The 14,050-nt window shown below is 49.4% G+C and overlaps 1 protein-coding gene across 1 annotated transcript; it reads left to right on the forward strand.

Moving 5' to 3' along the window:
* The first annotated feature begins 6,650 nt into the window (after positions 1 to 6,650).
* On the forward strand, positions 6,651 to 9,794 carry LOC137442717 (trypsin I-P1-like). The gene is made up of 5 exons (XM_068141682.1): positions 6,651 to 6,740; positions 7,397 to 7,565; positions 8,146 to 8,399; positions 8,704 to 8,840; positions 9,541 to 9,794. The coding sequence occupies exons 1-5, from the start codon at positions 6,701 to 6,703 to the stop codon at positions 9,688 to 9,690; spliced, it is 750 nt and encodes a 249-aa protein (XP_067997783.1). The 5' UTR covers positions 6,651 to 6,700; the 3' UTR covers positions 9,691 to 9,794.
* Positions 9,795 to 14,050: the final 4,256 nt, after the last annotated feature.

Genomic DNA, 14,050 nt, shown 5'->3' on the forward strand with positions numbered 1-14,050 from the left:
AGGGCAATGAGTGAGAGCAGCTGGCTGGCTAAGAACAGTGGGGAGTGGCATCTGCAGGTGCATGCATCCTGCTCCACCAGCTTCCTGCTGTATGTATGTGTGTGTATGTAGGCAGCAGGCAAAGTGCTCTCACAGGAGCATGGTGGCTCTGCGTGGCAGCCTGAGTGCGAGCACAGCACAGAGATGCACTGAGGCACCAAATGAAGGCAAGAGAAAGAGAGCTCAGAAATGCATGTTTATGTCTGTGCTGCATCTCCTCTCCAGGCACCCTCATGCTCAGTGACTCCCTGCTCTGCAAGCTGCCATGTGGAATCTTCTCAGCTTATCCCAGTGCCCCTCATTATGTTGCCCAGGTATGGGAAACACTGCTGACTGGTCATCCTGGAGTCTGTTTGTATCATGGGAGAGAGGACTTCTGTGACTGCTCTTCTTTGCCTCCAAAGAGAGATCTCAAGGAGAGAAAAGGCTACCTCTGGCTCAGTACTGGGACTACCTCTAGGGAGACTGCTCCATGCAGCAAGTTTACCATGGGATGTGATGGCAGAGACTTACCTTCTCCAGAAGAGAAGAGCTGATTGCTAATCTCCCTTTTGCAGAATTCAGCACAGGAGTAGAAGGATGAGAATGGACAGAGCTGGGAAAAACATCCTCTCTTCTCTGCATGGGGCACAGCCTTGTTAACCAAGCCAAGGCTGGGGGAAATCACTGCAGGCAGGAAGTAAGGCTTCCAGTTTCTGTACCCTGTCTTTGTGCATCAGAGGCCCAGTGGAGGCCCTGCATGTCTGTACCTGTGCTGTGGGCCTAGGAATGTGTGGCAGGGGAAGATTAACCCATAAAAGAGAGCAAGTGCCTGACTGCTACAAGCTGTCATGGGCTTTGCAGGGGAGATGTTCCCTGGTGTGAATCTAATGCAAATGAGTTAAATGAAGGAGGAAGGGGGTGGCAAGGAGAGAAGGCAGGACAAGAGGATGAAGGGAAGGCTAGAAAGCAGAGGAGGTGAGGAGTGGAAAGGGACCATCTTGCCTCATGCAGCATCAGGTAGGATAAAAACAGGACCCTTTGGTGCAGCGGGAGGTTTGCGCTCAGCTTCCTCAGCAGCCCAGCCACTGTGCCTCACTCTCAGCACAGTAATAGGTGCCAGAGTCATTGAGAAAGGCATGCTCGATCAAGAGCTCCATCCTGTCTCCTTGTATTCCACTGCTCTTGACATGGCTTTGGAAATTCTCCTCAACATTTGCTTTACCACCCATTAGTGCAGAAGCCACTATGATCATCCTGGAGTCGTTCCCCAAAGGCATCTTGTACCAGCACATAAATGTGCTGGAGGATTTCTTCTTGGAACAGCTCAGACTCACGGACTGGCCTTGTTGTATCACTGTGTCTGGGGACTGTTCCAGAGCCAGTGCTGGAGTGGAAAAGGAGAAATGTTGGGAAGGAGGGAAAAATGGAAAAAAACTTGAACTAGGCACTGTGTGGTAAAGAAGGGACTTAGAAGGAACATGACAGATTAGGGAGCAGCAGAGGGGACGGCACAGATCTTCAGATCAGTAGGTGAATTTACAGTCTATCTATAATGGGCAGGAAATATTCCTGGGTAGTTTCTGTCAGGAAAAAAACAACCATTTGGAGACCGTGCGCAGAAGCAAAACCAGGCAGTCATCACAGGAGGGTTCAGGGATTCCTGCCCACCTCATTCATTGTCCAGGTCTTGCACTGAATGTTTTGGGGAATGGAGCACTGCCAGCACCTGGGTACAAGGTGGGACAGCAGCAGTGGAATCATTGTAGGTATGCAGGGGTGGGATGAGTTCACTTACCTATAGGGGCCAGTATGGCCACGAAGAACCAGCTAGGAACCATGGGGGAAAAGCCCCTGCTCTTTCAGGGACCCACCTTTTGTAGTTGCCCAGAGACATGTGAGGAGGAAGTACTAAGTGAGGGTGAGACATACTGGTGCTGGGCAGGACATGAAATGTGCAAAAGGATTGGCTGGCTGGGAACATGTGGAGATGATGCACACATCCCTGCAGAGATGGGGGTGGGGGTACAGGGAGACGAGAAGTGGATTCCACAGCCAGAACTGTGCTGAGGTTACACAGGAGTGTGTGCAAGGCAGAGTAAAGCTGAAAGCTCCCTGCTTCTTTCTAAAGAACCTGAGAGCTGGGGAATGAAGGATGAAGAACACACACATGACCCTAGCAATGCCCCATGCATTTTTGGTCTCTCCCCCAACCATGGCTCTACTTACACACACCTCACCCACCTTCCCCCATGCTGTGTGAGGGGTCTTTTTCTCCATTCACAGAAATTAACATCAGTGGGAGGCAGGACAAGGAAAGACACTAAAACAGCCCAAGCATTCTGCCTGCTGATGGGTCTCATGTGTGTGGGGTTGTGTTGGAATGCAGCTGATGAGAGCACTAGGGTCTTGAAAGCAGCTGCACAGTGTAATTTAATTCATTCATACTCTACCAGTGACACCTCTCTGCTGCCCTGCTCACAGCCTCACTACATTCAGCCCCCTGCTATCCTCTACACAGTGCTTCAGGCATTGCTGCTCACAGAGATGTTTAATGACCTCATGAACAGTGGCAAACTCAGCATAGGCTACCTGGGGAAGCCAATGAGCACAGGGATGCACAGCTGGAAGTGTGACAAGCATGAAAGGAACTCAGACAACAAAACACAGAGGTCTTCAACATGGTGAGCATTGCTGGCAACACTTTCCCCTTCTCATAGGAGCTCTTGAGCTCTGTGCCTGGATGTATGCCTAGCATCGGGGAAGGAGAAGCAAGCGGAAATGGGCTAGGATGCCTGGTGGTGCTTCCACATGATGATTCTGGGAAAGAGAAGGCTAATGGGATGTCACCAAATTCACTGTTACTCTAAGGAAGAAAGGTTACTGAAAGGCATGAAGCAAACTGTACACAGGAGACACTGAATCAACAGGTGGACATCATGGTGTTGCACAGTTCACTTACGTGTCAGGGTCTCCCCCTCCCCAGCATCTACAACATGAGCTGGAGAACCCCTGACAAGGCTTATATCTCACACTCCATGAAGGATTTCTCAGCTTACATCTTTGGTGGAGTGTGAAAACATACCTGAGTATCAGCTTCTCCTGGGGACTGCCATTCTTTTTCGCTGTTTAGTGGCACTGAAGATGAAGAAAGGTCATCAAGTCAGGGCAGCCTTCTTGTGGCAGGGGATGCAGCAAGTGGGCTAGAGCAGCCACCAGGAAACAGCAGAGGTTCTCCACAAAACCAGAGTTCCATAGCTCCACAGTGAAGGGAGTGGGGAGTTACACATGGATGGGGTGGAGCCTGAGTTTGTCCTTTGGGGATGATAAATAGGGAGAAGCTGAAATAAATAGGATGCATCTGTTTGAGCCACACATCCTCAGATGTGTTGCATCCACCTCTCATTTTCACTGACTGTAGGAGGATTGGCCTCCAGTGCCTGCCAAGTTCATTTGCTTCATGCTCCAGTGGAATGGCTGCTTTTCTTTTCTCTGAGAATATTGTGGATCTGGGAGTGGGAAGGACTGCCTCAATGATGGCTTTCTCAGCCTACTTCTGGGAAGCCAGGTGCATCTGCACATTGGAACCAGAGGCAGCAGCCAAGACACCCTGATTTCTTTAGAAGTCAGTAGGGTTTGGGAATTAGAGCAGGGGATGTCTGGATGTTTGGTTTCCTGAGGATGCAAGGGGTTTACAGCCAGATGAAGGAAAAGCCTCTCACAGTTGCTTTTGGGGAAAGGGTCAGGAGGTGTTTGTTCAGTTAACCAGTGGTGTTGAGCTGGGTGGTGAGCATACAGTCCCCTGAGGGGAGTTATGTTGGGCAAGGGAGGCAGAAGGTTCTGGTAACCTGGGGGTTAATGGATAATGTAGGAAAACTGCTAGGGGGGTGGAGGCAATGCACCTAGGACTCTGCTTGTGGAGCATCTCAGTGGAGTGCTGCACCTCAGTGAGGTGCTGGATGCCAGCTGGGCTGGGGCTGGAAGCTGCTCTGCACACTTCAGAGGAAGTGGCTGCACCTCAGGGATGTGAGGTGAGTCATGACACAGACACAGAGGCAGAGTCCTGTTCTTTCCACAGTAACCGATGCTACCAAGTGGTCAAAATCTTAACTGCAGTGGTCCAAACGTGCATACTCTTACCCGGGGTTTATTTACAGGACAGTTTATCCACCCAGCACATTAAATGGGAAGGTTGTCTGCACTCCCCCTCGAATCGGGTGTGTCACCTCTCCATCAGAAAGAAGTATGGGGCAGGGCTACAGCTACAAAATCCTGATTCCTTCTTGCCCTGGGCCTGGAGCAGATAGCTGCAGTGATCCAGGAAGGGAAAGAGATACTGAGAAACCTGATCCCTGGGTCCTGTTCTCAGCTTTCATGCCCAGTGGTTTCATTCCTGGCTGTTAGGCGCTATTGTCCTCGGCATGACAAATGCTGAAGCAGGATGACGTCCAATGGCAGGGAGCTCTGCCTCAGGGGACATCTTTGGACATTAGCAAAGCCTCTTGCCCACATAGAAGACAGGCACAATTATCACAAAACCAAGACCCTTAATTCCTCCACATTGGGGATTTAATCCATCCAATACAACTTGGGCACCTGGGCTGCTCCCCCAGTCCATCTCTTCTATTGCACTAAGTCCTGGGTTTGGCATCCTGCAGAGCTCCAACCTGAAGGGCACAGATGCCTCAGGATGAGGAAAGAACAATACAGGAGCAAATCTGTATTATGTTCCTGACTCTTCGTCTCTTAGTGCTGGGATGCATCATGGAATCTCCTCAGGTAAAATTACCCCAGATACCACAATGCCTAGGAAGAGACACTGAGAGGGAAAGAGAGATATAGTCTGGACTGAGGGAGCTGGGATTGTTTAGCCTGGAGAAGAGGAGGCTCAGGGGTGACCTCATTGCCCTCTACAACTACCTGAATGGTGGTTGTAACCGGGAAGGGGTTGGTCTCTTCTCCCAGGCAACCAGCACCAGAACAAGAGGACACAGTCTCAAGCTGCACCAGGGGAGGTTTAGACTCGAGGTGAGGAGAAAGTTCTTCACCGAGCGAGTCGTTCGTCATTGGAACGTGCTGCCCAGGGAGGTGGTGGAGTCCCCATCCCTGGAGGTGTTCAAGAGGAGATTGGATGTGGCATTTGATGCCATGGTCTAGTCATGGGGTCTGTGATGATAGGTTGGACTCGATGATCCTTGAGGTCTCTTCCAACCTTAGTTATACTGTGATACTGTGAAGCAGAGGTGTCTGTCTCACTTAAATATCTAGGCAGTGGGGCTTGGGTTTTCAGGCAGACTCTGCCAATAACTCATCCAAACTTCTTTTGGAATGCTGGCAGCATTAATACCAACAGCAGGTTTCCTGAAAAAGGAGGAATTGCTCAGGCCCTAGATTTGCTTACTAGCCACTAATTATTAGGCAGTCCTTTGTGTCTCTAGGAGACTGAGAGTCCAAATCTCTGACGTGAAAGCAGAACACTGCAAAGCAAGAGGGTGTGACAGAAGGTTTGCACAGCTGTGAACAGCTGCAGGGGCAGAAGCTTTGTAGAATGTAACAGCTACTCCCAGACAGAACAGTCTTGGGAAGAGAGCATCACCAAGCTCCGTGAGAGGTACAAGGACTAGCCTGAGAAACTGACCCACATTGTACCCCTGGGCAGATTTCCCTCTGCCAGCCCATAGTTTACCCAGGCTTCCCCTTCCCACGATCTTGCATCAGCCTGGACAAATTTATTTACTGTATCTAGGTCCAGTGATGACACAGCTGACAAACACTTGCACTAGGAGCATGGATTTCTAGCCATACCAGCTGCCTCTGTTTGACCTTTGATAACACCTAAGACAGCTGCCCCATGTTCACTACTACAAAGAAAACTACCTCTGCCCCAGCCAAGCCCACCACATACTGAAATGAACCTGTGGCAAAAATGAGCCTGCACAGAATACCTCATAGCTAAGGAAAAATCATCCTTCAGTCCCTAGGCTGGGATTATCATATGGACTAGGGGAGAGAAATGCTTCCAAACAGCCATGGGGAGCAGGCCCACAGCAGAACAGTTTTGCTCATCAGGCAGCAGGGAGCTTTCTTCATCCCCATAGAATTTATTTGGAACACTTTCCTTTGGGAAAAGATTGTGTCCTATGAGGTAAACACAGACACTCCACTCAAGAAAAGGATTGTGCTCAAATGAACTTAACAGCACCGGGGAGCTTTGGACTTGGCTTTGTTTGTTTCAGAATAAATGCATAAGTGTCTTAGGGTTCCTTAGCTGCTACTCAGAGCTGCCAGCAGAAACTTCACTTTTTTGAGACCAACATCAGCAGCACAGAGGAGGTTCAAAGGGATGTGAAGCCTGCTCTCAACAGGGGCTGTGGGCAAGAATGATGCAGGCACCCAACCAGACATCTCCCAAAGCCCCAAAGTATTTTCAAAGGGAAGGCTGCCCTCTGGAATAATTTGAAAATAGCTCTCTATCCTAGGAAAAGTTTATGATTAACTGAGATGCTATTTGTACTTTCTGCCACTGCCTGCTAATTGCCCACATTTGGATCTTTGAATTATCCACTGTGTACTTTTTGCCTGGAAAAAACCTTGGAGGAGAGATAAGGCCATTCCAGGAAATGTATTTCTAGCAGCTCACACTTCCAGGGCACCACTCTGGGCTCGAGGTGGTGTCGAGACCATGAAGCACTTACTGCTGCTCGCCTTTGTGGGTGTGGCTGGTGAGTAGATTTTTCACTCAGCTCTGTTGTTGCAGTGTGTAAGGAAGCTGATTTTCTGAGCAAGTTCACCAGGTAGTGTGTGCTGGGAAAGTGAAATTCAGTTTCAGCTTGCAGGAGTCGTAGGGCAGAGTCTACCACCTCTTTTGGCTGCTGTCTGTTGATAATTGCTGGTGTCACAAAATGAGGAATGAATCCCTTCACAGGGGGTGCTGACAGGGGACTGCTGAAACATGTCTGTAGCTTCCACAAACCAGACTGCCTCTCTCTGAAGGACTATGAAATACAAAGATAATGCCCAGGCCCAGAATGTCCTGAAGCTGCTGTAAATGGGTGAATTGTGGTCCAGTGTGCTGAGGCAATGACACTGCAGACCTGTGTTGTACTTAGGTCTTCTCTCGATGGCTACTGCAGGCAGGATCCCGCAGTGATGCCCTGGGACTAGCAGCCAGCGCCTTAGGTGCAGATGTGTGAGACATGTCTGCACCTAACCCTGATGGCATCATTGTGGGGAGCAGCAAGTGAGCATCTGTTAGCCTTCCCCACCACTGCTACTCTCAATCTTGGTAGAAGCAGAGCCTACAAGTGAGATGCTTCAGCCACAGGGGCAGAGGATTCCTTATGCCAGATGTTGACATGTGCCACTTCTTGTCTCCCAGTTGCCTATCCCATCAGCAGTCATGATGACGATGACAAGATCGTGGGAGGCTACACCTGTGCGGCGAACTCTGTTCCCTATCAGGTGTCCCTGAATTCTGGGTATCACTTCTGTGGAGGCTCCCTCATCAGCAGCCAGTGGGTCCTGTCAGCTGGTCACTGCTACAAGTCGTGAGTGGAATCAAATTTATTCTTCCATAGTCTACTTCTTTCCTCCAGTTCACTGCCAGCAGGTATCCAAAGGCATGAGTGACTGCATTGTGACAGGAGACAGCCAAGGAATGGGTGGCTCATTCAGGAAGCTGGGCTGAGGCATCATAAGTGCAAGTGTTTCTGTGCATGCAGAGCACGTTCTGAAATGGCAATGTGGTAACTCCTGGCCAGGTACAGGCTGGGATTTCTTAGAAATTGCATTCATCTTGTTAGAAGACAGTCAGTGGGGAACAGGAAGACAAATGTGGTCAGGAAAGGGCAGTTTGCCCTTTTCCAGAATGCTTGTGTGAAGGGCTGTTAGGCATTCAACCTGTTCCAGTGCAGCAAAATGAGCCTGCAGAAATTCAGCACCTATACTGGGAGCAGGAAAGAGCTCAGTGTAGATCCTCAGGACTTAACACAGGTCAGGAGACACAACCTGCATGAAGGCTGAGGCTGCTATGACAGCAGTGTTGAAGGGAGTGCATATGGTGGCAGGGAGATTGCACATGCCCTGTCAGGAGCAGTGATGGATGTGGCCATTCCTTCTCTTCTGCAGTCGTATCCAAGTGCAGCTTGGCAAACACAACCTGGCAGCCACGGAGTCCACTCAGCAGTTAATTAATTCAGCTAAAGTCATCCGCCACTCCGGCTACAGCGCCTCAACACTGGACAATGACATCCTGCTCATCAAGCTTGACACACCAGCCCAGCTCAACACAGCTGTCCAGACAGTTGCTCTGCCTACTGCCTGTGCGGCAGCAGGCACCACATGCCTCATCTCTGGCTGGGGCAACACACTCAGCAGTGGCAGTGAGTATCCTGTGGGGACACACAGTATCAGGAGGGCCCTGGAGACACTCTAAGTCCTCAATCTTAAGTTCAAGTAGTACAGCCTGAGCACAGAGAAGTGCTGAGAGACAGACAGTTTGGGGGTGAGCTGGTTGTGTAGGGCAGTATCCATTTAACTGCTTTAAAGGCAAGCTTTTGCAGAGTCCTTCCTCTTGTGTTACAACCACAGACTCAATCCCCCAGTGTCTGTGCCACAAGAGGAGCTCTTAGCTCCATGCTTGCAATGAACCAATGTCATCAACCACCTCTCCTTGCTTTCTTGTAGGTAACTACCCAGACACCCTGCAGTGCCTGCAGGCTCCTATACTCTCTGCAAGTGCCTGCTCCCAAGCCTACCCTGGGCAAATCACACAGAACATGATATGTGTAGGATACCTGGAGGGAGGAAAAGACTCCTGCCAGGTAAAACATCGGCCTCTCCTCTCCCATATCTTTCTCTCCTGCCTAGTAGAGGAGCTATCCTGGTGGAGAATCCACTAATACTCATGGCAGCTGAATGTTGCTTTTTGAACAACAAGGGAGGCTTCAGGTGACAGCTGCTCCCTGAGTGAGGTCAGGTTCTTCCCTTAGCCATTGGCCCTTTTCTGAGGAAGCAAATACCTCTGCCCTAAATTGTCACAGGCAGACTATGCCACCTCTTATCCCTTAGGCCATTTGAAAAAGGAGAAGTGCTGGACACCATAGAGTCCATAGTAATTAGAAGGACTTGAGAGCTTAGGATGCAAATGTTACTTTTATGAGTAGCCAGTATTCCAAGATTCATCCAGTCTGGAAAAGGAGCACACCTGGCAAGTGTTCTTCATTTCACATGAGCCTGTCTCCACAGAGCTCTTTGGCAGAATAATGTTTAAGATGCACAACCCACACTCTGCAATAGTCTGCATCCATCAGAACCAGGCAGCTTACTCACTCTTAGCTGTGGTGTCCTTGGAGCTCAAGTGAGGCACAGGAGCATCAGGCACAGAGTGGCAATCAGAAATTACCTTTTGTACAACTTGGGTGGAGGAAAAGCAGAGTGGAGCTCCCTTGAATTTCTGCAGTGTCTGGCTCATCCCTTACGCTGACACCGTTTGCTGACTATCCTCGTTCTTCATGTGCACAGGGCGATTCTGGCGGTCCAGTAGTCTGCAATGGGCAGCTCCAGGGCATTGTTTCCTGGGGGATTGGATGTGCATTGAAAGGCTATCCTGGAGTTTACACCAAGGTCTGCAATTACGTCTCCTGGATCGAGTCAACCATCGCTGCCAACTGAGACACTCTCACTCTGTCACCTCCTTTTCCTCCTCAGTATCTTTTGCCCTTTCCTAACAGGACATGCAAAGCTTATAGAAAATAAAGATTTTCAGGCACCCCTTCTTTGTGCAGTGTTTCTCTGAGTTTTTCCATAGGGAGAGATATGGACTCCTTGCAGACTCACTTTGCAGCAGTTTCTGGAGCAGGACATCTTTGCTGTTTATCAGCGTGTAGTCAGGGGCTACAAAACTGCCTAAAGCAGCTGAGAGAGTCTGCTCAATGGTGCAGGCAGCACACTCCTACTGTAGAAAACAACAGGCAGCCACACAAGCTCTCACCATGGCCCCTGCTCCCACCCCCTACAGGAAGACTGAGGAGTCCCTAGTGGAACCTTCCCAAAAGCTCTTCTTGGTGAATGGCACAACCTCTTGCTAGAGCTTGCTCAATTCTTGTACCTATGCCACTGAGGCTGTTGTCTCCACCTTTTTACTCTGTTAACTGCTTGTGTTGGGACTGCCTGGTTTTCCTGAAAGATTCAAAAGGACATGGATATTCCTGGCTTCTGGTTGTCACTCCTCCTGATCCCAGCTGACACTGAAATTGGAAGTCCATGAAAAAGCTGGCATAATTGCCAGTGGGATGTGTAGGTGTCTCCTATAGCCATTGCGGTAGGCGCAACGTACAAACAGGACCAGACCATAGCTCTGTCTCCTATTGCTCTGGAACCACTGGATTAATTCCTCCTCAGTATTTGCCCTCTTCCAGAAAAAGCCCTGAGCTGCAGCTTGTCATCCTTCCCTTCAACGTGTTTCCATCAGGAGACAGAATTCTTATTTGAGAGCCATTGACAGACACAGATTCCCTGACCTGTGATGCCCTGACCTTGTCTCCCTCCCTGAATATTGTGAGTGGGGGATGGTTGATATCTTTGCCTGGTATGTTAGGAGAAAGGAGAGAGAAATGTCAGAGGTCAGAGGAGAGCATACGACGAACAGATGATGAGATGAAAACAAGGGCAAAGAAATACTATCACCAGTGCATTCTGAAATATGGCAGACGGGAATGTTGAGAAGAGTAGTCTGGAATCTGCCTCAGTCCTCTGTCACTTTCCCTCGCTAATTGTTAAGGCCTCCAGCAGGTAAAGAAGAAATTACATTTTCCACCATTTAGGCCATTCCTGATTCTCAGATTGATGGAATATCCTCATAAGACTTCCCCTCTTACATGGCTAAAACATCACTAATGCCTGCAGTAGACCATGCCATGAAAAGAGGTAGCTTACAAAGCTGTTTTCCCCTTTGTGCTATCTAATAAGAACAACAGACATCTGCAGAGGTCATCTGACACCATCTCCCACCATCACATCTTCATGCACACTCTGATGAAGTATGGGCTAGATAAGTGGAGAGTAAGATGTGTGACCAAACTGCCAGGCTCTGAGAGTGGTAACCAATGCATGAAGTCCAGCTGGAGGCTGGTCACGAGAAGTGTAGCACAGGGCTGATTTGTTAATGCTATGTTACTGACTTGCTACCAGTTTGTAATATGCGTGTTAATGACTTGCTTAAGGGGACAGAGCACCCTCAGCTAGTGAGCAGGCAATGCAACACTGGGAAAAATGATATCATCCAGAGGGACTCCAAGAAGAGGGGTAAATGAATCAATATGAGTTTTGTGAAGCTTCACAGATTGGACAAAGATGGACTTATTTTTCAAATATGCTTAAATATAGGAAAACAGGAGGGAAATAGGTGGGAGAGAGGACACAGAAGAAGGGAGAAGGGGATAGAATGGGTAGAGGAGTAAAGTGAGAGGCCATCTATGGAAATAAGAGAAATGAGGCAAGTCAGTGTCTATAGAAGAAAGGGTCAAAAGGTGTTTCAGAGGTGGGACAGAGTAGGAAAGAAATTAGGGACAAGTGGGAGACAGCCTGTGCCACCTCTTCCTTTAATCATGCAGAGTTGGAGGGCAAGAGGAGAAATTTGGGACTGTCAAATACAGCGTTGTGCATGTGCTATGGCCAGATCCCTGTCTGCTTGGAAAGGTTTGTGCTGTGCTGCTCTGGCTTTGCAGTCACTGTGTGTCTTGCTCAGCACAGAAGTATGTGCCTGAGTCATTGAGCAGGGCATGATCTATCTTCATAGATAAGCGGCTGTCCTTAGTCCCGTTGCTCTGTACGTGGCTTCTGAATTTCTCCTCAATCTCTGCTGTCCTACCTTCCAGTGAGTATACAACCAACTGCAGAGCAGCATCCTTCCCCACAGGCAATTTGTACCAGTACATGCTAGAGAAGTCTTTCGTCTTTCGGGAACAGTCCAGAGCCACAGAGTCTCCCACTCGGACAACCATGTCTGGTGATTGATGGAGTGCCTGGCCTGGAAAGAGAAGGGAGGAGATGTGAGGAGTGAAATACGTTGAAAGGGGCATGAAAGCACACCTTTGAAGCATGATATGGGATAGGGTGGCATAATGATATCAGCAAGCTATGGGACAGTGCTCCATTTCTCTGAGAGCGCCATGCAGGAGAAATAAAACTCTGCAAAGCAGCTTCAAACACAACAGAAAATTTGTTGGGAAAAATAATTACTTTAGTACTCTCATCTGAAATAGTAAGATGGGTCAGAAAGGAAAAACAAGCAAGCAAAATTTCTGTAGATCTGTAGAATTTTCAGAAGAAAGAGGTGGAGGAAAAGGTCACCTTGTTCATTGCCCAGCCTCCCCCTGGAAGTCCTGGGGAATGGGGCACTGCCAGCAACTGGCTAGACAGATGAGGGAGCTGCTGTAACTCCAGTGCAGCTGTTCAAGTGGAAGGGAAACTTGCTTACCCACAGGCACCAAGATAGCCATAAGGAACCATTGGAGAACCATGGAGAAAGGCCACCTTCTTCCAGCAACCTGCTCGTGGTGACAACACAGGCAGAAGGATTCATGAAGAGGAGAGGTTGAGAAAGAGAGATGTCTCTTTGCAGGTGGGCAGGGCAATGAGTGAGAGCAGCTGGCTGGCTAAGAACAGTGGGGAGTGGCATCTGCATGCAGGCATCAGGTGCATGCATCCTGCTCCACCAGCTTCCTGCTGTATGTATGTGTGTGTATATAGGCAGCAGGCAAAGTGCTCTCACAGGAGCATGATGGCTCTGCGTGGCAGCCTGAGTGCGAGCACAGCACAGAGATGCACTGAGGCACCAAATGAAGGCAAGAGAAAGAGAGCTCAGAAATGCATGTTTATGTCTGTGCTGCATTTCCTCTCCAGGCACCCTCATGCTCAGTGACTCCCTGCTCTGCAAGCTGCCATGTGGAATCTTCTCAGCTTATCCCAGTGCCCCTCATTATGTTGCCCAGGTATGGGAAACACTGCTGACTGGTCATCCTGGAGTCTGTTTGTATCATGGGAGAGAGGACTTCTGTGACTGCTCTTCTTTGCCTCCAAAGAGAGATCTCAAGGAGAGAAAAGGCTACCTCTGGCTCAGTACTGGGACTACCTCTAGGGAGACTGCTCCATGCAGCAAGTTTACCATGGGATGTGATGGCAGAGACTTACCTTCTCCAGAAGAGAAGAGCTGATTGCTAATCTCCCTTTTGCAGAATTCAGCACAGGAGTAGAAGGATGAGAATGGACAGAGCTGGGAAAAACATCCTCTCTTCTCTGCATGGGGCACAGCCTTGTTAACCAAGCCAAGGCTGGGGGAAATCACTGCAGGCAGGAAGTAAGGCTCCCAGTTTCTGTACCCTGTCTTTGTGCATCAGAGGCCCAGTGGAGCCCCTGCATGTCTGTACCTGTGCTGTGGGCCCAGGAATGTGTGGCAGGGGAAGATTAACCCATAAAAGAGAGCAAGTGCCTGACTGCTACAAGCTGTCATGGGCTTTGCAGGGGAGATGTTCCCCAGTGTGAATCTAATGCAAATGAGTTAAATGAAGGAGGAAGGGGGTGGCAAGGAGAGAAGGCAGGACAAGAGGATGAAGGGAAGGCTAGAAAGCAGAGGAGGTGAGGAGTGGAAAGGGACCATCTTGCCTCATGCAGCATCAGGTAGGATAAAAACAGGACCCTTTGGTGCAGGGGGAGGTTTGCGCTCAGCTTCCTCAGCAGCCCAGCCACTGTGCCTCATCCTCAGCACAGTAATAGGTGCCAGAGTCATTGAGAAAGGCATGCTCGATCAAGAGCTCCATCCTGTCTCCTTGTATTCCACTGCTCTTGACATGGCTTTGGAAATTCTCCTCGACAGTTGCTTTACCACCCATTAGTGCAGAAGCCACTATGATCATCCTGGAGTCGTTCCCCAAAGGCATCTTGTACCAGCACATAAATGTGCTGGAGGATTTCTTCTTGGAACAGCTCAGACTCACGGACTGGCCTTGTTGTATCACTGTGTCTGGGGACTGTT

Source organism: Melanerpes formicivorus, unplaced genomic scaffold (assembly GCF_026170545.1).
Source record: "Melanerpes formicivorus ecotype bairdi unplaced genomic scaffold, bMelFor1.0.p_v2 SCAF_8, whole genome shotgun sequence".
Taxonomy (NCBI): Eukaryota; Metazoa; Chordata; class Aves; order Piciformes; family Picidae; genus Melanerpes; species Melanerpes formicivorus.